The 27,654-nt window shown below is 42.5% G+C and overlaps 1 protein-coding gene across 1 annotated transcript in view; it reads right to left on the bottom strand.

Moving 5' to 3' along the window:
- Positions 1–27,654, bottom strand: part of LOC135546846 (titin-like) — a 174,075-nt gene that overhangs the window by 70,976 nt on the left and 75,445 nt on the right. Inside the window, 59 exon segments of the mRNA XM_064975418.1 lie at positions 113–412; positions 498–791; positions 1,145–1,429; positions 1,739–2,035; positions 2,197–2,496; positions 2,654–2,956; positions 3,086–3,257; positions 3,429–3,634; positions 3,729–4,031; positions 4,187–4,486; positions 4,665–4,943; positions 5,042–5,347; positions 5,500–5,696; positions 5,794–5,899; positions 5,989–6,288; positions 7,072–7,371; positions 7,464–7,579; positions 7,721–7,907; positions 8,018–8,314; positions 8,413–8,700; positions 8,807–8,928; positions 9,015–9,192; positions 9,312–9,459; positions 9,645–9,796; positions 9,906–10,190; positions 10,286–10,400; positions 10,601–10,788; positions 10,874–11,176; positions 11,288–11,590; positions 11,709–11,978; positions 12,069–12,335; positions 12,454–12,578; positions 12,738–13,146; positions 13,262–13,540; positions 13,766–14,032; positions 14,214–14,480; positions 14,660–14,828; positions 15,408–15,505; positions 15,611–15,877; positions 16,520–16,643; positions 18,140–18,282; positions 19,100–19,226; positions 19,391–19,530; positions 19,629–19,895; positions 20,027–20,234; positions 20,236–20,312; positions 20,420–20,508; positions 20,510–20,684; positions 20,788–20,835; positions 20,838–20,913; positions 21,234–21,391; positions 21,517–21,563; positions 21,565–21,772; positions 23,354–23,623; positions 24,975–25,101; positions 25,219–25,358; positions 25,451–25,726; positions 25,833–26,102; positions 26,530–26,928. Of these exon segments, the coding sequence (XP_064831490.1) occupies positions 113–412; positions 498–791; positions 1,145–1,429; positions 1,739–2,035; positions 2,197–2,496; positions 2,654–2,956; positions 3,086–3,257; positions 3,429–3,634; positions 3,729–4,031; positions 4,187–4,486; positions 4,665–4,943; positions 5,042–5,347; positions 5,500–5,696; positions 5,794–5,899; positions 5,989–6,288; positions 7,072–7,371; positions 7,464–7,579; positions 7,721–7,907; positions 8,018–8,314; positions 8,413–8,700; positions 8,807–8,928; positions 9,015–9,192; positions 9,312–9,459; positions 9,645–9,796; positions 9,906–10,190; positions 10,286–10,400; positions 10,601–10,788; positions 10,874–11,176; positions 11,288–11,590; positions 11,709–11,978; positions 12,069–12,335; positions 12,454–12,578; positions 12,738–13,146; positions 13,262–13,540; positions 13,766–14,032; positions 14,214–14,480; positions 14,660–14,828; positions 15,408–15,505; positions 15,611–15,877; positions 16,520–16,643; positions 18,140–18,282; positions 19,100–19,226; positions 19,391–19,530; positions 19,629–19,895; positions 20,027–20,234; positions 20,236–20,312; positions 20,420–20,508; positions 20,510–20,684; positions 20,788–20,835; positions 20,838–20,913; positions 21,234–21,391; positions 21,517–21,563; positions 21,565–21,772; positions 23,354–23,623; positions 24,975–25,101; positions 25,219–25,358; positions 25,451–25,726; positions 25,833–26,102; positions 26,530–26,928 (12,717 nt within the window).

The following is a 27,654-nucleotide window of genomic DNA, read 5'->3' as shown; positions in this document are numbered from 1 at the left end:
AACTCAGTGACAAGTTTATTCAATTAAATTCAGTCCAATTAAATTAAATTCAATTCAATGTGTTTACTATTTTAGCATATGGGGGAAAGAACATAGAACTAGGAGGACTTACGTTCATCATCTTGAATGACAATGGTGAGTGGAATTCCAGGTTCACTTGATCCAATTAAATTGACAGCCTTGACACGGAACTCATACATAAACAGCTCCTCGAGGTTCTCGACGGTCATGAAGAGGTCCTTGCACATCTCTGTGTTACAAGGCTCAAATGCTGGGGCATCGTGCTTCTTCTTCTCGACAAAGTAGCCCAAGATTGGACTGCCTCCTTCATTGCGGGGAGGTCTCCAGGCAAGGCTGATGGAAGTCTTTGTCCTCTCAGTGTAGTGGAATCTCTCAGGTGAAGTTGGTGGAGCTTCAATGAAAATATAGTGATTGACTATTAATGATCTGACCTGCACAGAAAACATTATCATGACGCAACAATATGTAGACATTACCTTTGGGATCCACTGCAGCAATAGGGCCCAAATCAACGGGAGGGCCACAGCCAAACTTGTTCTTCGCTACGACCCGGAAGATGTACTCCTGCCCTTCAACAATACCCACAATCTCACACTTAGATGAGGGTGTCTCTATGGGCTGTCTCCATGTGTGCATCTTGGGATCCCTTCTCTCAATGATGAAGCCGGTCAGATCACTGCCGCCATCGTCATCAGGATCGGACCAGTTTAGAATCATCAGCTTCCTGGTTACCACCACAGGCTTCAGGTCCAGCACAGGCCCGGGAACATCTGACAGAGGATAAGTCAAAGTGTTACATCCAAGTAAAACAACATGTGTGTTGGTACGTAGCTTTGTCTGAGCCAGAATGGCCCATAGTGCAGGAACCTAAGGCAGCTTGAAGAACACCCCTGGACAGGGTGCTTGTCTACAACATCTAAGGTGACAAATTATTATTATTATTTTGATTTGACTTTTTATTTATTTTGGTTTATAGATGTTCCACTAACTATTAAAAACTATTCAACCAACTATCCTCTAACTCCAATCCTAGCTTTACGTCATCAAAGTACATCCAAATGTGAAATATGCACAAAATGTTCTAGTGATGTCATATAGCTAATACAGAATCCAAAACACGTACCCATGACTTCAACCCTTGTCCATGTAGACTTGATTCCACTGTTGTTCCTGGCACTGATCTGGTATTTGCCAGGATCCTTTCTTGTGGCAGCCTTGATACTGAGAATGCTTTCCTTTCCAACATTTTCTATCTCAACGTGGTCTTTGTCAGGTGGACCGTCATCTTTGGTCCATTTGATGTCTGGAGGAGGTCTACCAGTGACCAGGGCAGGCAGAATCAATGGCTCCCCAGCTCTGATCATTACGCCATTCCTCACAGTGAGATCCAGCTCCACCACTGGAGCCTCTGTAGACACAATCAACGTTCATCAACGTGAGCTAAGTTGTAAAAATAATAATACATGGGACTTATATAGAGCATTTTCAAAAACCCAAAGACGCTTGAATAGTTTCATGGAGACTAATGAAGGGAGGTCGACTAGTAGTAATGTCTGGTATGGAATGAATGGAACAGCAGGATTTGATACTATTCAATTCATTCCATTCCAGCCATTACAATGAGCCCGTCCTCCAATTCAATGTTACACAAGCCTCCATTGTTGTATTGTATTAAGCATACATTTGTTGACATTGTAAGCTTTCTGATTACTGTTACCTTTAGGATCTCTGACAAAGACTGATTCGGTCAAGCCAGGAGTTCCTTCACCGGCTCCATTGACTGCGATCACACGGACCAGGTACTTGGCTCCTTCTCTGACTCCATACACAGTGAAGGCCCGGGTCTTCCAGGGTCTCTCTGTGGAGCGGGACCAGTCTTTGGTGCCTGCTACGGTTTTGTCAACATGGTATCCCAGGATGTCTCCACCTCCGTTGGAGGCAGGAGGATCCCATTCCACGTCGATGGAAGACTCAGTGGTATCAGTGATTCTTGGGAACGGTGGCCCAGGTGGCACTATGTGAGAAACACATCAACGATGACATATTGTATTTGATCATTGCTAGATAATGGAACTTGAATCATAATGAATCAGTGTTTGTATGCTTAATCTCACAAAATGAAGTTCCATGCAAATGGACATTAAAAGGTATGGTATCATAATCTTGTTGACTTACAGATTGGATCCTGGCATGTCATAGGATCAGACGGGATGCTGAACTTCCCAGGCCCAGCTTGGTTCTCAGCAGCCACCCTGAAGATGTATGTCAGACCTTCCAGTAGGCCTTCCACGTTAAGTTCTGTATCCTCCAAAATAACCCGGTTGACTCTGGTCCAGTGGGTGCTGTTGATCTCACGCCGCTCGACCCAGTAACCCAGAATGGGGCTGCCCATGTCATTTGGCTCCTCCCAGCTAACCAGCATGGAGTTGGCTGTGATGCCATCAATCTCAGGCTTCCCAGGACCCTCTGGTGGGTCTAGAATAAGAAGTTAAAATCACAGTTGTAAGAACAAGGTACAATCTAACTAACGCAGATTAGAAAAAGTGGTTGAACTGACATCATTGTTACAATCTGATTTGGAATGTTATAGGCTTCAATGTCATGATAAAACTCTTAAAAATAAATGCTTTACCGAATGGATTCTTGGCAATAAGTGGCTTAGAAATGCATGGTGGTCCAGGACCAAACTTGTTCTCAGCAGTGACCCGGAAGATGTACTCCTTCTTCTCTATCAGTTTGGTCACGGGGTATCTACATCCCCTGAGCGTTGAGGTTACGGTGATCCATCCGATCTCCACCTTGGAGTTGTCCTTCTTTTCCAAGGTGTAGTTCAGGATCTCACTGCCACCATCATCCATGGGAGGATCCCACTTGCAGATGACAGAGTTCTTCCTGATCTCCTCAAACCGGAAGTTGATTGCAGGTCCTGGCGCATCTGTAAGTTGTAAAATATGAGGTTTTATATTAGGTTTTCAAAATGTGGTTGAAAAATAACTATGAATGGCAACAACCCTACGAAATAAATAAAAAAATATATAAATGTTAAAAGAAGATGATATCTCACCTAGCACATTGACTTCACAAGTTGCAGAGGCAATACCATGGTCGTTCTCAACCTTGATAGTGTACACTCCGTGGTCACCCCTGATGGTGTCCCTGACAATGCAAGAGGATTCTCCCCTCTTCTTGTCATGGATGGTGAGACGTTCCTGGAGGGTTGGGTAGTCAGGGAGTTCCTCCTCCTCAGGCTCCTCATGGGCAGGCTCTGCAGCTGGGGCCTCTGCAGCTGGGGCCTCAGTAGCTGGGACCTCAACCTCTCCCTCCTTGACGTCCTTCTTTTCTTCATCTTTCACCTCCTTCTTTTCACCCTCCTTTACTTCTCCTTCCTTCTTTTCTTCTTCCTTCACTTCCTTCTTTTCCTCCTTCTTCTTCTTAACAATGGGTTTTTCTGGTCTCTTCTTCATGGCTTCTGGTCTAATGACAACGTTGTTCCTGTACCATGTGATTTGAGGGTATGGGGATCCAGAGATGTTGGCGCCCAGTCTGATCTGAGCACCTCTCTTGATGCTCATACCGGACTGCAGGCTTCCACTGAGGAACACCTTGGGTGTTTCTGAAAAGAATACAAACACATTTAGAAATGACAAATTACCGGTCTGAAACATCGTAGCATTGGGATGGTTTAAACAAGATGTATCCTTCCTTACCGACAGCATCAGAAGCCGTCACCATTGGTGTGCTGCGTGATGGGTCGCTGACTCCGGCAGCGTTCTCAGCTCGTACACGGAACTGGTATTGTTTTCCCTCCCTGAGATTCCTCACTGTGTAGGACAGCACAGGCACAAGGAAGTCGTTGCATCTTGTGAAGTTCTCATCACCCTTCATCAACATCTCCAGAACGTAGCCCATAATCTTGCAACCCCCGTCATACATAGGAGGTTTCCACGTGAGGGTGATAGTCTTGGAAGTAGGGTTGTGGGTCTCAACATCCAATGGAGGGTCAGGGCTCTCTTAAATGTTGAACAAGGAACATTTCATAAATTCAACACACCTCTTTTGAAATGTAGGCGTGCTTGGATAATAAAATTCACTTTACTTGTGAGCAAGAGTTGCACCTGTTATCAATCAATGTATTCCTTGGACAAAAAACAAATATTTCACTCACGCTTCTGATCCTCTGCAATCACAGGGTTGCGGAGCTCAAGATACTCCCCGCCACCAATCTTGTTGACAGCTTTGACCTGGAAGTAGTACTCTCCATTGGGGATCAGATCCTTGACAGGCCAGCTGACCTTGTTCTCTCCAGACATCATGTTGACGTAGGTCCTCCGGCCTGCCTCTCTGCGCTGTAGCACATAGTGGAGAACAGGGCTACCACCATCATAGTTGGGGGGATCCCAGGAAACCTTGCAAGAGCTCTTGGTGATTTCACTGGCAACAATGTCTTTGCAGGGACCGGGCAGGCCTGTCAAAATTAAATGGATATGAAGAGTCGATCTTGATATTTGTTATATGCCTGTACTAGTAACCAAAATTTCTAATATTTTCAGGATCAAATATGTAAAATGTAATGATTACGCTATTAGGGACACCATGGAATATCAAGTATAGTAATATAATAGTATTTTGACACTGAAACGTACCAACAACTTTAACATTAATTGTTCCGCTGCTTGCTCCGAGGGAGTTTTCCAGGGTGACCTTGTACTGGCCAGAGTCTGAATGCAGACAGCTCTCGATCTCCAGGTGACAGGAGAGGTACTCCTGTCTGAAGCTCATTCTCTCATCATCCTTCAGCTCCTTTCCGTCTTTGTGCCAGGTTATCTTGGGCTTGGGTACTGCTCTGAATGGGATGGGGAGATGCCACTTCTCTCCCTCAACAATCACAATGTCCTTTGTTTGAAACTCAAGGGTTGGGATGCCTTCATGAGGGAAAAATATAATCAGATATCAGTATTTTATGTATTTCTGGGAAGGCTATTATGGAATGGGAAATATACATTATGGAAGGTTTACTTACAGTCAGGGTCCTTGGCATAGACCTTCTCAGAGATATCAGATGGCTCACTAACTCCAACAGAGTTGATGGCACGGACTCTCAGGACATATTGTTTCTCTGGGGTGATGCCCTCCTCTGTTTTGTATTTGAGCTCCTTGATTGGGCGAGAGTTGATTCTCATCCACTTCTCAGTACCAGCCTCACACAGCTCAATATGGTAGCCAGTTACAGCACTGCCACCAGTTCTCTCTGGTGGTCTCCAAGCAATACACAAATGGTCTCTGCTGGCTTCAGTGATATAAAGCTCAATTGGAGGAGAGGGTACACCTATAAAAGGCAATGCAGAGACAATGATAATAATCTTGGAGATGTGCGTTGCTTCATTGGGAACTAGCCTATACCAAATAGATTACTCATGCAAGTCAAACAAATGTAACCATAAAACACAGTTTTCACTTTAAAAACGGATAAAACCCCACCTGTTGGATCTTCAATAGCAATGATTTCTGTTGATTCACTAGGATGTCCAGCACCGGCCTCATTCTCAGCGCGGACCTGGAACTGAACCTCGGTTCCTTCAATGACATCTGTCACTCTGTACTTGCAGTCATCAGCTGAGGTCTTTCCACACTTTACCCAGCGGGTACCAAGTTTCTCCTTCTTCTCAATGGAGTATCTGACACACGAAAATATTCCCAAATGTTATAAACACGCTTATATGACAATATGACACTCTGTGACACTCCTAAAAACTAAAGTTGATCCATCTTTACCTCAGAACTGGTCTGCCACCATCATTCTTGGGGGCGTCCCATTGCAGGTCAACATGTCTCTTTGACACACCATTGACAGAGAGATTATATGGTGGTCCAGGGGTAGCTGAAAATAGGAAACTTTACTTAGCAACCTATGCATGTTGTAAGTGAACAACAGTTACAGAATACTATATGCATAAACTATGATCTTACTATAAGTATCTTTAGCCATAATGGAGTCTTCCAGTTCACAGAATTCACTGGGTCCAACAGCGTTCTCAGCAGCCACACGGAACACATAGAGAGAGCCCTCGTTAAGTGGAGTGACAGTGTACTTCAGCTCCTTCACAGTGGTGTCCACTGTCTGCCAGCCCTTACGCCTGACATCCCTCTTCTCAACAATGTAGTTGGTGATGGGTGAACCACCATCCTTCTCTGGTACTGTCCACTTCAGCTCAGCACTGTTCCTGGTGACGGTGATGACATTCATCCAGCGTGGGGGTGTAGGAGGATCTGGAAAACAAATTGACAAGCATGAGTCATACACTGAACAGCTTGAGATGGAAACTATCTCAGTCTGTGTGTCACAATGGACACCATATTACCTATATACAGATGTAGGATCCTAATTTGAAATTTAAAACATGTAATGTATTTGAGGTTTAAAAGGGCTTCTAAAGTTTCCACTTTGAAATGTCAGACTTGATTTTCCCTTACAAAAAATGTAACAACCCCTACAAAAATGTTAATTGATTATAATCCACATAATAATTCACATTTCCTGTTGTGGCCGAATAATTTTCCTCCTGTAGCAAACTGGCTCAAATTAAGATTCTACATCTGTAGTGCACTACTTTTGACCATAGCATTATAAACGGATTAGGGTGCCACTTGCTTGGCTATGAAAAGCCAACCCGACATTTACTTCTGAGGTGCTGACCTGTTGCACCCTCCACAACCACTGTGATTATTATTTGACCCTGCTGGTCATCTATGAACATTTGAACATCTTGATGAACAATCTGGCCTTAATGGCCATGTACTCTAATAATCTCAACCCGGCACAGCCAGAAGAGGACTGGCTACCCCTCAGAGCCTGGTTCCTCTCTAGGTTTCTTGCCTTTTCCTGCCTTTCTATGGGTTTTTTCCTAGCCACTATGCTTCTACATCTGCATTGCTTGCTGTTTGTGGGTTTAAGCCGGGTTTCTGCATAAGCACTTTGTGACATCTGCTGATGTAAAAAGGGCTTTATAAATACATTTGATTGATTGATTTGGGACACAGTCAGTTACTTACTGAGTCTCTCCTTGCACAGAACTGGATCGCTAGGATCGCTGGGCTCACTCTCCCCAGCGATGTTGACAGCAAGGACCCTGAAGGAGTACTCCTGTCTGTCCATCAGGCCTCTCAGGGAGTGCTCCAGGATATTGATTCCCTCTGAAACACGGACCCATTGCTCAGTTCCACTCTTCAGGAGTTCAATGATGTAGCCCTCGATCTTGGCGCCACCATCGTGCTCAGGCTTGGTCCACTGCAGGAAGGCAGAGGTCTTTGCCACGTCTTTTACGGTTGGCTTACCAGGAGCCCATGGAGGATCTGTAGGAATAGACGACATGTTGTTTTGGTCAATGACATCACATTTCATAAAAGATCAATGGTCTGTGAACAAAATATGTTGGAAGTATTACCAATAGGATCCTTGACCAATATCTGGTCAGTTTCCTTGCTTGATTTTCCAGGTCCGGCGAGATTCTCAGCCATGACTCTGAACTTATACTTCTTCCTTGTGGGTAGTCCTTTGACTCTGCAAATCAGAAACAATCAAATAACCAACCCAACCCAACCATAAAATGAATAGCATCAACCAGAAATTAAATCAATGTGGCCATTACTGCCTTCAATTACCAAAATTGATTCATTACCTAAATGTATTCTAGTGTCTTACCTGTATGTGGTGTCTATGATTGGGATCTTGTTGCATCTGATCCATCTGTTCTGATCTGGTTCAAACCTCTCAACCCAGTATCCAGTGATAGGACTACCACCATCCTCTTCAGGCTCATACCAATTCAGAGTCAGGCCATCTTTAACAATATCAGAAGGCTCCAGCTTGGTTGGTGCACCGGGAGAATCTGAAAAACAGTCAAAGACAATTTTAGCAACAACCCACTGCACAAAATAATACTAGAAAGAAAATACCATTATATACCCTGGACTAAATACAAACATAAACTTAACATACCGAAGGCATATCTGGCAATAATTGGCATATGTTCCGCTGGCACACCAATACCAAACTGGTTCTCAGCGAACACTCTGAAGATGTACTCCTTGAAGGCCGTAAGGTTGAGGGCCTTGTAGTTAGTCTCTTTGACAGTGGAGGAGAGCTTGTGCCAGATTTCGCTGTCTGCGGCTCTACTCTCCACAATGTAGTTAGTGACCTTTGCACCTCCATCATCTCTGGGAGGGTTCCAGGCCAGGAAACAGGACTTGTTGGTGATCTCAGATATATCAAACGCAGCTGGAGGACCAGGCTTATCTGTTCAAGACAAATAGAAAACATATATCTTTTAAAGGAGTGTTTCCTCAGAAAAAGGTTAGACACTCCTCACAAAAAAAGATAACAAAATAGGGTACCTAGAATGTTGACGTCAATGGTTGCAGTAGCACGACCACAGCTGTTGTGGGCTTCAATGATGTAGGTAGCTGTATCCTCTCTTGTTGTCTTGCTGATCGTAACGACGGAGTGACCAGGCTTGTCGTCAATAGAGACCCTATCGTCTCCCTTCAGGACCACATCGCCCTTGGTCCATTTCACTTTAGGTACGGGCTTTCCAAGAACATCAGCTGGAAGCTCGATCTTAGATCCAGCTTTGACGGTCAGTCCAGCAAGACACTTGACATCCAGAAGAATCTCTGGGGGGTCTATACAGAAAATATGTTATACAGTTTATACAGAAACATATTTCCGCCACTATGTAGGATTATTCACAATACATATACAAACGTGGAGCATTTATACAAAACATACCTTTAGGATCAACAGCCAGTATCTCATCTGTAGCCTTGCAGGGTTTGCTGGCACCCAGTCTGTTCAAAGCCTTCACGCGGTAGGCATACCACTGTCCCTCAATCAGACCAGTCACTTGCAATCTAAGAGAAAGTAAGATGTTAGTCTTACTTGAACAAAATGATTTTTAACAACCAACTTGGAGCCTTTTTTCTGTAGTTCCACTTACTTAAACTCAGGGACCTGATCTCCGCAGGATTCCCAGTTGTCTGTCCCACGCTGGCATCTTTCTATGTTATAGCCCCTGATTCCGGTGCCGCCGTCCCACTTGGGTGGTTCCCAGGTCAGAAAGATGCCAGATGCTGTCTTGTCCCTCCATTTCAGGTTCTCAGGTGAGTCTGGCACAGCTACAATTCAAATGACAGGTATGTCAATGACTGAGACATCAAAACAATAGATTAAGTTCCCTTCACTTGTGTGCACAGCATAGGCATTGTCCCTGCTACTGTACTTAGTGAATACTTACTGGCAGGGGAGGACACATTGACTGGCTCGTCAATGTAGGCAGGCTCTCCTGGGCCACACTTGTTGCAGGCAGTAACCCTGAACAGATATTCTTTGCCCTCAACAACATCAGTGACAGTGAACTCCTGGTCTTGAACACCAGTGATCACCTGTGGAAAGACAGTCAGTGGCACGTGTTATTATGTTGATCTTAATAATATTTCATGTATAACAGGGTACAAGCTGTGGCCAAAGAAAGAGTACAAAAGTTTGTTTGTCCCAACCGGGACAAAGAGGACTAAATGTTATTACATGTATATTGCTGGGTGGTTTGAAGACATATGTTCATCCATACCTTGACCCAGGTCTTGCGGGATACGTCACGTTTCTCAATCTGATACCCAGTCAGAGGGCTTCCTCCATCATGCTCTGGTGCCTCCCACATCAGGTGCACATGCTGTCTGGTCACCTCGGCAACCTTAAAGTCTTTGGGTGCACTTGGGGATGCTGAACAAATAGAAAAAGAGAGATATGAAGGGAAAAGTAGGGTCTTGCAGTTGACAATATCAAGATACAGCATGTTTTGTTTCACCACAAGGCTCATCACGTCACTTACCGATAACATTGACTTCCATCTCTCCTGAGCAACTGGTAATATCATTCTCCAGGGTCAGAGCGTATACACCTCTGTCTGGACGCACACTTGGGGTGACGGTCAGTTCTACGTAGGTACTCTTTGTAATCATGTAAACACGTTCACCAGCAGTGAGCTCCTTATCAGCGAAGCTCCACTTTGCGTGTGGTGTGGGATATCCAGAGATAGGGACACGGATAGTAAGGGGATGGGGAACAATGACCTCAAGGCCATCCTTGAATCCACTCAGGTCCATTGTGGGGCCAACTGAAGATAGAAAATAATGATAATTGTTATGACAAATGCACAACATTTAAAGTGATGAACTACGTCAAGATTAGTTCAAAATTAACCAAATGTACCATGTGTATCATCAGCCAGCATGGGTCCCAGTGTGTTGGATGGGTCAGACACTCCAGCTGCATTCTCAGACATCACTCTGTAGTTGTATTTCTTGCCATATTTCAGGCCAGATATCTGAGGAAAAGAAGGAAGAGCCCCATTCAGAGTTGAAATAAGTGTGAGCGAGCAACTCAGACTTTCAAGTAAATGAATGCCAATGGGAGACTTCCATTCAAGTCAGAATACCACTCAAAACCTCTGACAATTACACTACCAATATGATATGAAATCTCTAAGAAACCATTTAGCTACTTTTCACCTTATAGGATAAATACCTTGTAGGTGAGATCCTGGCAGAGCCTGGCGTTGCATCTGAGCCAATGGTTTGTTTCGTCCTCACATCTCTCAATGATGTAGCCAGTGATCATGCTGCCTCCATTTTTCAATGGGGTCTCCCATGTCAGCTGAACTGAGTTCTTATTCTGTTCTGAGGGCACCAGGTTCTGTGGTGGGCTTGGCCTCTCTTGAATAACAAAAACAACATGTTAAAACAGTGCATACATTTCAGTAATAACATTTCAGAAACTAAACTAACTGAAATAACTCACCAATGGGGTCCATGATCTTCACTGGATTGGTGGCAGCGCTTGGCTTTCCAATGCCAGCCTTGTTTTCAGCCTTGACACGGAAGATGTATTCCTTGTTCTCAATGACGTCGTTGATGATTGCACTGCGGTCTGTTGCTTTACTGATCATAGCCACGGCCCACTTCACAGAGGTCCTGTCACGGGACTCAATGATGTAGGAGGTGATCTCAGCCCCTCCATCAGACACTGGTTTTTCCCAGGAGACTGTGGCTCCAAACTTACTCACGTTTCCAACACTCACATCCTGAGGAGTATCAGGAACATCTGAAATATAACACAAGGTTGTAATTCACTTTTCTAGTTCATTGTTGAAAACTGATACTTTGAACAAACTTATACTGTATGAGGTGATACAATATGAAATATTTTGCTTACCAAACTTGTTCTTGGCATAAACACCAGGTTTCTCTGTCTCAATATTTGGTCCACTGCCCACTCTGTTGCGAGCAGAAACACGAAATAGGTACATGGATTCCCTCTGGAGTCCGGTCACAGTGTATTCTGGAGCATCAGAGCGGTCAGTAGCAAGAGTCCATGTCTTGCGCTTGACGTCACGCCTCTCCACCACGTATGTAATGATCTTGCTGCCACCGTCGCTCTCTGGCTCTTCCCAGGCCAGGCTGACCTCACCATCGGCGGTGTCAAGCACTTGAAGACTCTTCACAGGTCCAGGGACATCTGTGGAAGACAACAATACATTAATAAATGGAATCCATGAACAAGAACAGATTCCAAGAAAAATATCCTTCCCAAGAAAAATCTATTCAAATACAAGAATGGATTGAAGGCAATTTACCAATGACATCCAGATGAATGAATGCCTCTCCCTGTCCATGTTTGTTCTTGATGACAACATTGTAACGTCCTTGGTCGGACTTCTTAGGGTCCTTCAGCTTGTACTCTGTCCTGTCTCCAACGGTGTGGATGTTGTCCTTGGGCAGGCTGACGTTATCATAGAACCACTCAGCCTCAGCTTTAGGATACGCGCTGTAGGGCACGAACATGACGATGGGCTTTCCAGCATCTGTTACTAAGCTCTGATCCATAGTCTTGATATTTGGCTTAGCTGTAGAGGGATAAACAATTATAAGATCAAATAATAAAAGGATAGATGTATTGTGGAATCAGAGAGGATATAACAGTTATGACAACTTACCAGCCAGTTCCAATTTGGCTCTGGCATCCTTGTCTTTGGCGATGATTCTGTACTCTCCTTGGTCCCGAGGCCTGATCTCACACACCTGGAGTCTATGGACCTTGCCCTCGCTCATCATCTGGTATTTGTCACCCTGGACGATGGTCATGTTGTTCCTCAACCATTTTACCTCAACTCTGTCTTTGTTCAGTTCAACTTCATATACAACATCTGAGCCTGGAGGCTCAAACACATCCTTTGGTGGTCTGACAATCTCAACTGCACTCTCTGGAATAAACATTACACACAAATAAAAAATATAATTAGTGAAGCATTAATTCATACGGAACAGTTAGAAATATGGACTCACACAAACAGAATCATATAATGAACTCAAGAGGCTTGCCTTCAACGAAGAGATGGGCGTGTGATCTCTTTTCATCTACGCCACAGGAATATTCACACTCATCGTCTGGTCTGCACTCCTTGATACGCAGCCTGCAGGTCTTGCCCTCTTTTTCAAAGACGTACCTTGTAAAAAACAAAAATGGATAATGTTACACTACGCCTTTTATTATTATTGAATTCAATTCCTATGGTGGCCCTTAGGGGCAAAGTAGCTTTTAAGATTTAACAGTGACAGTAAAGCAACAGTGACCGTGCCTCATAGCAGTTTAAATGTGTTCCTACCTGGGTCCCTCTCTTATTTCACGTCCATTCCTGTACCATTTCACCTCAGCCTTCTCCTTGGTGAGTTTGCAGGTGAACTCAGCATTCTCAAACTCGGGGATGGTCTGGTCTTTGAGTTGTGCTGAGAAGTCAGTGGGGGCTTCACTAATGATCAGCTCAGCTGTAGACTTGTCATCACCAGCCATGGCGGTGTATTCACCTTCATCAGCAAGAGTACAGTCCTTGATGGTCAGTGTGTGCTTATATTGGTCCAACCTGTAGATTATGCGTTTGCTGAAGGTGATCTCCTGACCAGCCTTTGTCCATTTCAGAGTAACCTTCTGCCTGTTGACCTTGCAAGAAAAGCTAACAGTCTTCTTCTCCTGTGTGTCGCAGTCCTCAAGAGGTACAATGATCTTCAGACTCTCCTCTGTAGATCAAATTTTAAAAATCAGTTAGTCATGTAGCTAACTTCAAACAAAAATAAGACATACTACTACATCAAATTCTACCGTTGGTAGAATCGATAACAAAACTATGTTCACCTTTTACTGTAAGTTTGCCAGAGCTCTTGGCATGTTCACCACGTTGGTTTGTCAATGTAATAGTATAGTTTCCTTCATCTGACTTATCAGCATCCTTTATCCTCAGAGAGAAAACGTTGTCTTTCTGGATCATGACAAACTTGCTGCTCTCAAACATGGTCTCCTCGTTCTTCAGCCACTTAGCTTTAGCTCCCTCAGTGTTCACCTCACAGTTGAAGATGATCTCTTGTCCCTCTTTGGCTTCTGTGTCTTTGATTGGTGTACTGATCCTGAGTTTTTCTGTGGAAATCAAAATGAAGGAAGTTAGTAGACAGAATTAAATATTTTGCCAAGGCTGCCTCAGGTAGTGCCACACAAGAAGATGTTAGAATATTACTTTACTGCCCAATTGTACACAAAGGTCAAACAGAAAATCTACTTTATCTCAACCCCTCCAAAAGACACAAATACACATACAGGTAGGTGAGGTTGTAATAGAAAAGAAAACCAACATTGATGACCTACCAAGAACAAACAGATCAGCTGTAGCTCTGGTGGTGCCAATGAAGGCAACATAGGCTCCCTCATCCTTGGGTTCAGAGTTCTTGATAACAAGTATTCTTCTCTTGCCATCACAGACAATGTCATACTTGTCCCCTTTTTCTAGCTCCTTTTCATCCTTCATCCATTTGACAATGAATGTGTCTTTAGAGACTGAGCAGACAAACTCAGCCTTTTCTCCTTCAACCACCTCCTGACTCTGAGGCATGGCGATAAACTCAGCAGCCAATTCTAGAAGAACAAAGACAGATTAGTGCATATGCTCTTATTTACACAAATACTTTACCTGCATCCCATGATTTGATTTTCATAACGGTACTGGTGTGTAGCCACTACCCAGGATATTTCACTTTCTACACCTCACAGTCTTTAGCTGACTAAATTAAACATAACTTATGTCTGATTCCATTACCATTTATTTTCAGGTTTCCAGTTGTCTTTGAGCTGGACAGTTTGCAATAGTACTCTCCAGCATCATCTGTTTTGAGATCCTGGATGATAAGTATCCTCTTCCTGCCGTCTACGATCTGATCGTATCTTCCTCCTTCTGGCAGTTCCTGGTCTTCCTTATACCACATGACATCAGCGTCTGCCTTCGACACTTCACAAATCATCTTCACACTGTCTGCTTCTGTTCCCTCCACGTTAGACAGGTTCCTGGTGAACGTAGCTTCTTCCTCTGCAAAGGAAATGCAATATAACCGTCAAGGCAATATATTATGATAAGTCGATTACAGTATATGACATCAAAATTAATCTAGCCCTATATGGGCCCTAGTCAAAAGTAGTGCACTATATAAAGAATAAGGTGCTATTTTGGATGTACCTTTTGAGACAGAGAAAGTTTGCCAGACTCACCAACGACTGTAAGCATGCCGGAGGATTTGGAGACCTTCGCATCACATTCATATTCTGCTTCATCATCGAACACTGATTTGTGGATGATGAGGATGTGTTGGCGACCTTTGGCGATTATTTCATATTTCTTTCCCTTTCTGATTTCACTGCTGTCCTTCAACCAACGGACCTGTTTCCAGAAACAGTCATAAATCCAAGACCACAATGACGGTATAATACCTTAAATATGTACTGATAAGGACTATGATGGAAACAAAGGGAGTAAAATGTAACAGCACACTAGAATGAAACACAGTGTAAGACAGGAAAGACAACTAACTCTCAGTCTTAAAGGTCCTCAACAGTCATTCTGATAAAGTACTTTTTGTGTTATGTGTAATTTCATAGTTTTGATGTCTTCACTGTTATTCTACAATGTAGAAAATAGTAAAAATTAAGAAAAACCCTTGAATGAGTAGGTGTTCTAAACCTTTGGACTGTTAGTGTAGAAGCAACAGTCATTTTACCTACTTTGGTCATCATACTTTGATCTGGTTTCCTTCAAATATAAACCAAACAATTTCATGAAAAACATGATTTTGACTATTCATGACCATTAATATTATATTTTGTAATTCCACATGCAACTATATTATATTATTATAAAATAAGGTGTGTTTGAATGTGTTTGAATGTGCATATATTGTGTGAAGGGTGGGGAGAGTGGTAGGGTGGGGGAGGTGAGGGGTGAAGGGTCAGGAATCAATACCTTGGCATTTTCGCGCGATACTTCGCATTCAAATCTGGCAGATTCCTTTTCTTTGACCTCAACATCATGAAGTGGCTTAGAGAACTCAACATGTGGAGCTGTAAGGACACAGTCATAGTGTTACTACACCAGTAATGCAAATACACCAAAGTCTTTACAAACAAACAAACTATATGAAAGGTTTTAATCAATACTTTACTTACGTTCAACGTTAAGGAAGCAAGAGGTTTTGAATTCTGAGGCGTCGCAGGTAAATGTTTTTGAATCATCAAGACTGCAGCCATGAATGATGAGTTTTCTCACGCGGCCATCGGCAACAATGTCATATTTCTTCGTTTTGAGGATCTCCTGTCCATCTTGGAACCAACTGACCTCAGCGTTTTCCCTGGAGACTTCACACTCCAATGTAGCAGTGGCCTCTTCCTCAACTGTCTGGTCCTCCAGAGGTTTGGTGAACTCAACTGGTGGTTCTGTGAGGTCACACATTAATTACACTTGACTCGTGCTTTACATGTCGTAACAGCTGAGGAAGCCAACAAAATAATTTTATCAAATTCTATCACTGTCACCAACTACTTCTTTGCTGATGGGCAATCAACCGTGGATGGAATTCCCATAGAATTCAGACTGGTTGGATAGGCTCCCAGAACATTAACACCTGGCCCACTTACCTTGTTGTCTGTGCTTTGCATAGAGAAGACAACTATTGTCTAAAAAAAAATCTAAATCCATGACACAATGTACTTACAATGATCCCACTTTACATAAAATGGCCTAAAATATGTGGCTTTTGCATTTTTACCTTGCATTTACATTGGCAGGCGAAGTATGTTACCATGAACCTGGTCTATAAAGCACCTTCCATAGTGATTTATCAGTCCAATATGCTGTATAGTGTAAATATTGTTGTTTAACCAAATCATATGCCCAATATCGTACCACCAATGAATTTGAAGAAATCAACCAATTAGGAACGAAGCTTGACAATTATACATCTGAAATGGTAATAGAAACCAAGTCTCCATGGGGGCAAGAATCCCAACAACAGCAACCAAACACCGCAAACAGTAATAGCAACCTATCATTCACATAACACATATAGATTAACCTACCATTCACATGTAGTCTGGCCTCAATCTGGAAATCCTTTGCAGTGAGTTTAATTTCTCCATCTTCTGAAATCTTGACATCTCTGAGAGTCAGCGTGTGAGTTTTGTCTTCTGCTCGGGTGACCACCTGTGCAAATCAAGCAGTTTGATAAATCAGATGGACGGTGATAGCTATGCGGGGTCAAGCTATTTACTTCTTCCCGTGAATGAACATCAGCAGCTGGTGACAAGGGACTGAAGGCTCCCTGAGGGAACCCTAGGCTCAATTTGAACTCCAGTTACACCCTGAATATTCCCTTTTACCAGAGGTTTGGTAAGGTGGTTAACTAAGACCACATTTCCCCAGTGTTTTACAGTAGGTGTTCCATAAAGTCAAAATGTTCCTCTTGAATGTAAACAATATAGGCCTACCTCTTATGGTGCAGTGGTACAGCAATCACAGTCAACATAGGTTCTATATTTTTCCCCCATTTCAAATAGTCATGATATGCCAAATGACATAACAACTATGTGAAAACATGAAGACCATGGCAGTTCATTCACAGACTTTTGACAAATGGTTACAGTATATACAAGTTATTTAGCTGTCTCTGTTGCAAGGTAGACTATACTCTTATATTGTTATTATAACAGTGCAAATGACACCACATGCAATCATATTTTACAAACAACATTTGACAGCACAAATCATCATGTTTTGGACTATTCAGCCATAGCCACAATACAATAATAGCCTACATATTCAGAGTATATTATTCTAAATGTAAGACTTTTAGTGGAACAAAAGTAATCACAGTTATCCTCAAAATAATCAAATGTTCGCTAACATTGTGTATGGCAACACATCAAATTATCAAGGATGTGAATTCAATCATCATTAAAATAGGTAATAGGACCCATATAACTGTATGTAACCAAAGGACAAACCAGGCTATGCAACATCGTAAATCAACCTATCATATAACATTTTCACACCTCAAACCCACTGGAATTAATTAAATAACGAGGCTAGACAATATACATAGGTATATAAGGACCTAACAGTTAACCCAAAGCAATTCAAAGCCAATTTCTACATGAAATTACAACACCTGTTTCATATTTTAAAATGATAACTGTCAAATAACTCTTCAAGCCACCTGCCATTGGACACACACACTTGAAGCAGTTAAAAATAACTAGAAGAAAGCTTGCAGGGCAGAAAAGCCCTCCCGCGTTATCTCAAAACCCGGATCAAATCCCCAACTGGAATCCTGATCCTCACAGGTCCTTATATGCAGAAAGCATGTAGGTTGCACAAGAGAACATTAAAACATAAATGTAAATAATGCAACATGACAAACTGGCTAAGATCCATTTAAATTCAAGACAATTTGGATTAAGATTAAGTAAAACCAAGGACAATGTTTCGATCTTGTTAAAACATTAAAACTATTTGGGATATGAGAATATGTTATAATCCAGGAAGTAAATTCCATGACAACAGGTATTTGTCTGCCATATTGGAAAAACTGTTGTTCATAAGTACAATTCAAAGTCTTGGCATGTTTCCATATAAATTACTTGAGGGAGTGTCAGTGTTGTGGTAACAAATATTTCAGATGTTACAGTATAAACACTTACTCTGTCACTTGGCTCCAACTTTGTACCCCCTAAGAACCATTCCACAGCAATTCCTTCATATGACAGTTCACAGTCGAAAGTGGCGGTCTCCCCAGCAGTAACAGTAACATCCTTGAGAGGCCGCAGCAGGCCGATCACCCGCGCTTCAGATTGAGGAGAAGACATTGTTAGTCACTCCCAAATCCCAAGATAAACCTAATTGCTAATCCTCATTTTGCGGATGCCCTGACGGCTGGCCACTGCTCTGGAGTCCTGTAAACCACCAGGACAACTGATAGGACTAGCGCAGAGGGACTTGACATTGAGGGGCCTTCCTCATTTGCATACCCGGTTTCCTTGAGATGTATATGGTCAGCAAAAAACTTTGAGAGGCAGGCATGTTGTAGCTCTGCCAATCACTAACCGCCCACTCTAGATAGGGCATGTGGATTCTAAAATAGCCACAACACCTGATTGGCCTTTAACCCACCCCCTGCCACACCACCGGCTAGGCAATCTGTCCCTGTCAATCAACCCCTCTGAATTTTGGGGGTACGCTGTTACCCAACTTTTACCCCAAAAACGGTTGCATCATGGCTAAGTATTGCATTGCATAGAAATGCCTTGAGTGTTTTGCAAGCAAGTAGATATATAAAAAGTGTGCCAGAATTGAAATCCAAACCTCAACACTTTTTATGACACACGTATTTAGATAGCTTTAGTCCTCCCTTGTAAAACTTTTGACACCTAATTAAAAGGGGCTGTAAATGCCTGACTTTATTCTCATCTGACAGCTCTGCGGTTTACTTTACTTCAACCAACAGTTGGGTAATGTATCATTGAAGCCCACCAAAAAACAAATGAACTGATCAAACGTTTTGTTGGTGGCCTACTTGCATACCTTACAGAGTATAACTTTATCAAATAAGTGCTTATCTTATTGTCAAATAAAAGTGTGAGTATGTGTTCAATCATTCTCACCTTTAACTCTAAGCTGAGCATTGGATTTAGCATTGACAGCTTGGAAGTCAACTTCTCCGGCCTGATCCTTGCGAACGTTGTACAGGATAAGGATATGCCTTGTACCCTCCTCCTTAATCTCACAGTCCTTGAAAGAGAATACACTAACAGTTACTAAGTGATCCTCGTCAAATTATACATACCATCTATTTTTTTTTTTTTTTACTTCTCTGTCTCCTCAACCGCTAGGAAATTTACTAAGGAATGTCCAATTACTGTATGTAGTCATAATGAAGTGGATATTTTTCTTACAGGAGACTGATGAAGGGCCTCTCCATTGAGTTTCCAGTGACCATGGACATCATCGGCAGAGATCTCAGTCTCAAACTTGGCGATTTCAGTTTCTGTCACTTCCACGCTGTACAGGGGCCTGACAAACTTAATGTCACGATCTGCAGAAGGAACACAAAGACAACTCAAGTGTTTGTATAAATGAAATAAAATATATACTGCAATCCTCAAATGCTGAGCTAAAAACACTAAAGGCTACCTTCAATGTTGAGCTTGGCCGTGGTTCTGTCCGCATCACAATCACAGCTGTATTCTCCCATGTCGGCTTTCTCTGTCTTCTTAATGATCAGCATACGTCTCTTTCCATCGGCTTTGATGACCACGTTCTTGGAGGAAGTGATTTGATGGTCACCTTTGAACCATTTCACCTCTGCATTGGGCTTGCTCAGTTCACAAATCATCGTCAGTTCATCTTTCTCAGTGACTGAGCAGTCGTGCAGTTTTGTCGTGAAGTAAGGCTTTCCCTCTGTTTATGAAAAAGAAACCATGATGAGTTGCGTGTGTGATATTTAAGTTTCGACAACGGCTTATTTCCATCTACAGATTCTATAGATGTATTTTGATTGAACGTTTCAAGGGTTTTAACGATATACTAACCGAGAACTGAGAGCATGGCCTCTGAGATTTTGTCCATGGCCTCTACTTTGATCATGGATGTGTCATCAATGGACACCCCCTTGAAGGTCAATTTGTGCATCTTGCCATCGTCTGACATGTGCACAACTTGGCTGGGATGCAAACGCACATTGTTCTTGTACAAGGTGACCTGGATGTTGTCATGTGATACTGAACTCTGCTGTCTAGCGCTCAATACTGAACTCTGCTGCCTAGCGCTCCTTGACCGTGACATCTTTAATGGGCTTCACAAACTCAAGGAGAATTCCTGATAAGACATTCAATTCATAAGAAATTCAATCAATGTCATCGTGAGAAGATCAATTTCAGTCATTTGTAATGAATTGGAAGCACAGAAACATTTCTTCAGATTACATTGGATGACTAGTTCGCCAGTGGTTCTCTTGTCCTCTGCCTCAAATATGTACCCAGCTTCATCCTCATATGCGGCAGATTTGACCACCAGAGTGTATCTTTCCCTCATGGGTAATATCAAACTTATCATATGCTGTCAACTCATGAGATTCCTTGAGCCAACGGAAGCCTTTAGGCACTCTGGACACCTCACACTCAAATCTGACCTCATATTTTTCATACACTTGTACATCACTCAAAGGTGTGACAAATGTAATTGGACTCTCTGTAGTTCAGAAGGAAAAAGAGATAATGTGGCATCATGGCAATGCCTAGAGAACCACCACTGAAAATATTCACATTTACATGATCAAATATAAAAATCTCACCTTTCACTTTCAGATTAGCAACACATTTAGCATTAGCAGCTGTAAATAGATCTCCCCTGACAAGGGGGCCTTGAGGTTGTATAATATTACTGTGTGCTTTGCACCATCCTCTATCATTTCAATGTCCTATAAATTATAGCAAAATTTGTATAGAAAATAGTCCACATTAGATGAAGATGAAAGGGAAAAGGAGGAAGGAAGATAATTATATGGGCTGTTTCATTGTAATATTTCAAGATCACGTAAAGGATGAGAATGGATGATCACGTAAAGGTATGAATGGTAGAATGGTCAAACAACAGTTAGAATGATTTGGGGATTGAGTAAGGGGATACAGGGTATTGAGTAAGGACTTCTCAGTTCAGTTTCCACTGGCCATGGACATCATCTTCAGAGATTTCTACCTAATTTCTACTCCTCAAGTGATGATCTGTTGCACCCTCTACAACCACTGTGATTATTGTTATCTGACCCTGCAGGTCATCTATGAACGTTTGAACATCTTGGCCATTTCCGGTTATAATCTCCACCCGGGACAGCCAGAAGAGGACTGGCCACCCCTTCAGAGCCTGGTTCCTTTCTAGGTTTCTTCCTAGGTTCTGGCCTTTCAAGGGAGTTTTTCGTAGCCACAGTGCCTCTACATCTGCATTGCTTGCTGTTTGGGGTTTTAGCGTGGGGCAAATCCTTGAATGACAAACAATTTGAATGAAGCAACAAAGCAGGGGTTACCTATCACCGTCAGTTTTGCCATTGAGAGATTTCCTTTAGCCTCTGCCGATATCATCAAGACTCAAATCCTTGATTTCTAGCGTGTGTTTCTTTCCATGACTATGGATGAGCACGGTTCTGTTCACATGGAGTTCTACTTCATTTTTGTACCATGTCACAGGTACATTCTCATGAGAGAGCTCAAGCTCAAACCGAGCAGTGTTACCTTCCTTCTCAGTTTGGTCCTGAAGTCGCAATTCAAATTTGAGCCTCATACCTAAACTCAGCAAAAAAGAATGTCCTCTCACTGTCAACTGCATTTATTTTTAGAAAACGTAACAAATATTTGTAGGAACATAACAAGATTCAACAACTGAGACATAAACTGAACAAGTTCCACAGACATCTGACTAACATAAATGGAATAATGTGTCCCTGAACAAAAGGGGGTTCAAAATCAAAAGTAACAGTCAGTATCTGGTGTGGCCACCAGCTGCATTAAGTACTGCAGTGCATCTCCTCCTCATGGACTTCACCAGATTTGCCAGTTCTTGCTGTGAGATGTTACCCTACTCTTTCACCAAGGCACATGCAAGTTCCCGGACATTTCTGGGGGGAATGGCCTTAGCCCTCACCCTCCGATCCAACAAGTCCCAGACGTGCTTATTGGGATTGAGATCCGGGCTTTTCGCTGGCCATGACAGAACACTGACATTCCTGTCTTGCAGGAAATCATGCACAGAACGAGCATTATGGCTGGTGGCATTGTCATGCTGGAGGGTCATGTCAGGATGAGCCTGCAGGAAGGCTACCACATGAGGGAGTAACACACAGCTTTGAAATTGCCTGAAATGACAACAAGCTCAGTCCGATGATGCTGTGACACACTGCCCCAGACCATGACGGCCCCTTCACCTCCAAATCAATCCCACTCCATAGTACAGGCTTAACGCTCAATGCTTTGACGATAAACGCAAATCCGACCATCACTCCTGGTGAGACAAAACCATGACTCGTCAGTGAAGAGCACTTTTTGCCATCCCTGTCTGGTCCAGCAAAGGTGGGTTTGTGCCCATAGGCAATGCTGTTGCCGGTGATGTCTGGTGAAGACCTGCCTTACAACAGGCCTACAAGCCCTCAATCCAGCCTCTCTCAGCCTATTGCGGACAGTCTGAGCACTGATGGAGGGATTGTGTGTTCCTGGTGTAACTTGGGCAGTTGTTGTTGCCACCCTGTACCTGTCCAGCAGGTGTGATGTTGGGATGTACTGATCCTGTGCAGGTGTTGTTACATGTGGTCTGCCACTGCGAGGACGATCAGCTGTCCCTCCTGTCTCCCTGTAGCGCAGTCTTAGGTGTCTCACAGTATGGACATTGCAATTTATTGCCCTGGCCACATCTGCAGTCCTCATGCCTCCATGCAGCATGCCTAAGGCATGTTCACACAGATGACCAGGGACCCTGGGCATCTTTCTTTTGGTGTTTTTCAGAAAGGCCTCTTTAGTGTCCTAAGTTTTCATAACTGTGACCTTAATTGCCTATCGTCTGTAAGCTGTTAGTGTCTTAACGACCGTTCCACAGGTGTATGTTCATTAAATGTTTATGGTTCATTGAACTAGCATGGGAAACAGAGTTTAAACCCTTTACAATGAAGATCTGTGAAGTTGCTTGGATTTTTCCGAATTAACTTTGAAAGACAGGGTCCTGAGTTTATATTATGTTAGGTGAGTGCATAGTGGACATAGTGAAGAGAAAATTATTTCTACTCGCAAAATAATGAATGAATCAAAACTTTTGATGATATCAAACAAAAACCACTCAAAGGGTGTCAAGTCTAATAACAATGGTTCCATACTTACCCTCCACAGTGAGTGTAGAGGTTGAATTTTTGCCCACGGCTTCTATACTGTAATTTCCCTCATCATCAAACTCACAGTTGTTTATGACCAACATATGTTTTATTCCATCATTGATTATTTCATATGTTTTGTCTGATGTACCAATAGTGTCTGACCCCTTCAACCACATGACTTCAGGCACATCCCTTGTGATAGTACATTCAAACATAGCCTGTTTCTTTTCAGGTACAGACATGCCCTTTAAGGGGACTGTGAATTCCATTTCCATTACTGGGAGGTACGAATAAGGCTCTCTTTGTCAATACATGCATAACATCATTGATACATACATTACATGGGCAAAAGTATGTGGACACCTGCTTTTCAAACATCTCATTCCAGAATCATGGGCATTAATATGGAGTTGATCCCCCCCTTTGCTGCTACAACAGCCTCCACTCTTCTGTGAAGGCTTTCCACCAGATGTTGGAACATTGCTTCCTTTCAGCCACAAGAGCATTAGTGAGGTCACTGATATTGGGCGATTAGCTCTGGCTCGCAGTCGGCATTCCAATTCATGCCAAAGGTGTTCGATGGGGTTGAGGTCAGGGCTCTGCGCAGGCCAGTGAAGTTCTTCCACACCGATTTCGACAAACCATTTCTGTATGGACCTCGCTTTGTGGAAGGGGGCGTTGTTTCCTGAAACAGGAAAGGGCCTTCCCCAAACTGCCACAAGGTTGAAATCACAGAATCGTCTAGAATGTCATTGTATGCTGTAGTGTTAAGATTTCCCTTCACTGGAACTAAGGGACCTAGCTCGAACCATGAAAACCAGCCCGAGACCATTATTCCTCCTCCGGAAAACTTGACAGTTGGCACAATGCATTCGGGAAGGTAGCGTTGTCCTGGCATCTGCCAAACCCAGATTTGTCCATCGGACTGCCAGATGGTGAAGCTTGATTCATCACTCCAGAGAACGCATTTCAACTACTCCAGAGTCCAATAGCAGCGAGCTTTACACCACTCCAGCCAACGCTTGGCATTGCGCATGGTGATCTTAGACTTGTGTGCGGCTGCTCGGCCATTGAAACCCATTTTATGATGCTCCAGTTATTGTGCCGACGTTGCTTCCAGGGGCAGTTTGGAACGCGGTAGTGAGCAATGCAACCGAGGACAGAAGATTGTCCTTCTGTGAGCTTGTGTGGCGTACCACTTCGCGGCTGAGTCGTTGTTGCTCCTAGACGTTTCCACTTCACAATAACAGCACTTACAGTTGACCGGGGCAGCTCTATTTGACTTGTTGGAAAAGTGGCATCCTATGACGGTGTCACGTTGAAAGTCACTGAGCTCTTCAGTAAGGCCATTCTACTGTCAATGTTTGTCTATGGCGATTGTATGGCCGTGTGCTTGATTTTATACCTGTCAGCAACAGCTGATGATGAAATTGCCAAATCCACTAACTTGAAGGGGTGTCCACATACTTATATAATGCAAATACATACATACATACATACATACATACATACATACATACATACATACATACATACATACATACATACATACATACATACATACATACATACATACATACATACATACATACATACATACATACAGTGCTCTTGGAACAACTGCTTACCCTTGACTGTGAGCACAGCACTAGTGACAGCATTCAGAGCTGTATAAGACACTTCACCAGACGCGTCCAGTGGAACACTTTTCAGAGTGAGGAAACGTTTATTGCCCTCCATTTTGATCTCACATGTCTGAAAATGCACAATAAAAAGAAAACAGATATCAAAGACTGCTCAACATTTCTAAAAATTGTGGTTAAGCTTAGTGTTTGTGCAAATATTACAGTCAAATCATAAGACAAGACATACCGGTGAACTTGTTAAGACCTGCCCTTTATGTTTCCATTCTCCAGGCACATCCTCTTCAGATATCTCCGTTTCAAATGTAACATCCTCTTTCTCGACCACCTCGCAACTTGAGAGAGGCTTCAAGATCTCAGCTTCACGTTCTGTAAAAATATCAAAAGTTTAGAGTAAGCATTCACTAGGTAGCCTTACTGGATTCAACACCATACAAGATATGAGTGATTGTGCAACCAACCTCCAAGAGTCAGGTTAGCTGTGTATCTGTGGCCTTCAACCTCCATAGTATATTCTGCAATATCTTCGGGCTGTGCATTCTTTATTGTGAGAGTCAGGACTTTGCCTTCTTTCTTGACCTCAGTCTTGTCAGTTGGATCATTTGTAATCTCATTGTTGCCTTTGAACCACTTCCAGTTGGGGGTTTCTTTGAAGAGCTCGCATTTGAAAGTGGCATTGGCCTTGGGTTTCACATGCTGATCTTTCAATGGTTTCACCAACCAGTCTCTGACAATTTCTGTAAACATTTATTTGTAATCAGTTTTCGTATGTACACTAACAGATTCAGTGTATTTATATTGTTGATAAGTGTCAACGGTTTATTTCGGGAATGCTCTACATACCAATGATTTTGACAGTTGTTTTGGTCCTGATGAGTTCACACTCGCATGCGTAGATGCCAGCGTCGTCATCTCCCATGTTCTGGATCGTAACGGCTTGTTGCATTCCAATGACGTTGATGGCCACCTTTCCAGCGATTACTTTGAGGATCTTACCACTTTTCATCCAGGTCACTTCTCTCTCCTTGTTCAACTCACAGGTCAGGTACATAGGCTGCCCCTTCAGGACCGACGTCTCCTCACCTAGCTCTTTCACCCACTTCACGGGCAGTTCTGAACAGGTAGGTATTAGGTCATTATTTACATGAAAATGTGCATACAAATTATTTGCATCAAAATATAAAAGTACAATGCATCAACCCATATCAATAATATATACATACAATTATCATCACAACTTAAACGTGACAAAAGCTACATAGATTAAGGAATACTTTTTCAAAAAGGGGAGTACTCTCCATCAAATTGTGTAGTTATATGGTATACATTTTTATATGACAATATAAAACATGACATTAAGTAAACAATCATTATTTAAGCTACATCACCTGGAAATTAATTGTTATCAGCTTTTCAGTGGTTCACATGATTTTGTACAGAAATATGATTCTTATAAATACATAATTCATTAATTGTTAGTAATTTCTTATATAATAGAAATAATTCACATTCTTTCAATTAAGAAGATTCTCTGAAATACCTTCAACAATGAGTTTGGCAGTTGTTGTCTTTTCCTTGTTGCCCAGCTTGGCAACACAAGTGTATTCACCAGTGTCCACCAGTTGGACGTCAATAATGGCCAGTCTGCGATCTTTGCCATCAGAGGTGAATTTGTGTTTTGGACTCTCTCTTAGGTTGCTGCCATCTTTCATCCATGTAGTTACAGCAGTAGAAGGTGAAACTTCACACTCAAACGTAGCAGATGCACCAACAGCATCACCTTCTTGTAACACTATGTCTTTGAGTGGTTTCGTAAACTTCAGTGGAACTGCTTTGAGCTGGAATCCAAAAGGATTAGCATCGGGTGGTTTGTCTCCTCCTCCACCTCCGGGTTTCAGTCCTCTACCCCTGCCTTCACCAGGGGATGGAGTTTTGCCTGCTACAATTTAGACACAATTACACAGATTAGATGTTTTGCGTGTTTACAGCAGTTAAAAGTGTTAACATTTTCAAACTAATATTTTTTTATTACACTTACCATGATATTTCCTAATAGAAAATGTGAGTGCTACGTCAGCTGTCCAAAATTATTTTTATGATAGTTTAAATTGTTGGAGGCTGGCTAGTGTTGAAAAATATAGGCTAGTGTAGTAGAATCAGGCTAATGACTATATCATAAATAGTAGTGGGATAGTAGCCTTTCTAAAATGGAGGTTTGGATCATGGATGCAGATTGGTTGATAGGCGTTTGTTATTCACAATAATCCATGGCAAATGCCAGTTCCATTTGAATTATCAATGCGCATCCACTGCCCCCCAGTGACCCGGACGCAACAATTGGTGACTCAGACCTGGACTTGGACTTGACCAGTAGCGACACTGTTGTCATTAACTCTCATCCTTGCTTAATTTTCAACATGCTAGATACAACAGCAAATGCTACTGTATTAACTGCTAGCCTTACTACTGTAATATGCAAGACAGTAAGATAGCTTCCTTATTATGAAGAATGAATAATTAAGTTAGTTGGCTAGCTAGCAAGGGAATGTTAGCCAGCCTGCATAGCAACTATTTTTGTTATAACTAGCACCAAAAGAAAGAAGCTGATGCGGCTACAAAAATAGTTCTAGAATATATTTATATTCTGATTGCTTATTTGAAAAGC

This window comes from Oncorhynchus masou, chromosome 10 (assembly GCF_036934945.1).
Source record: "Oncorhynchus masou masou isolate Uvic2021 chromosome 10, UVic_Omas_1.1, whole genome shotgun sequence".
Classification (NCBI taxonomy): Eukaryota; Metazoa; Chordata; class Actinopteri; order Salmoniformes; family Salmonidae; genus Oncorhynchus; species Oncorhynchus masou.
Note: the sequence above shows the minus strand (reverse complement) of the source record. Positions and strands in the feature narration are given on the sequence as shown.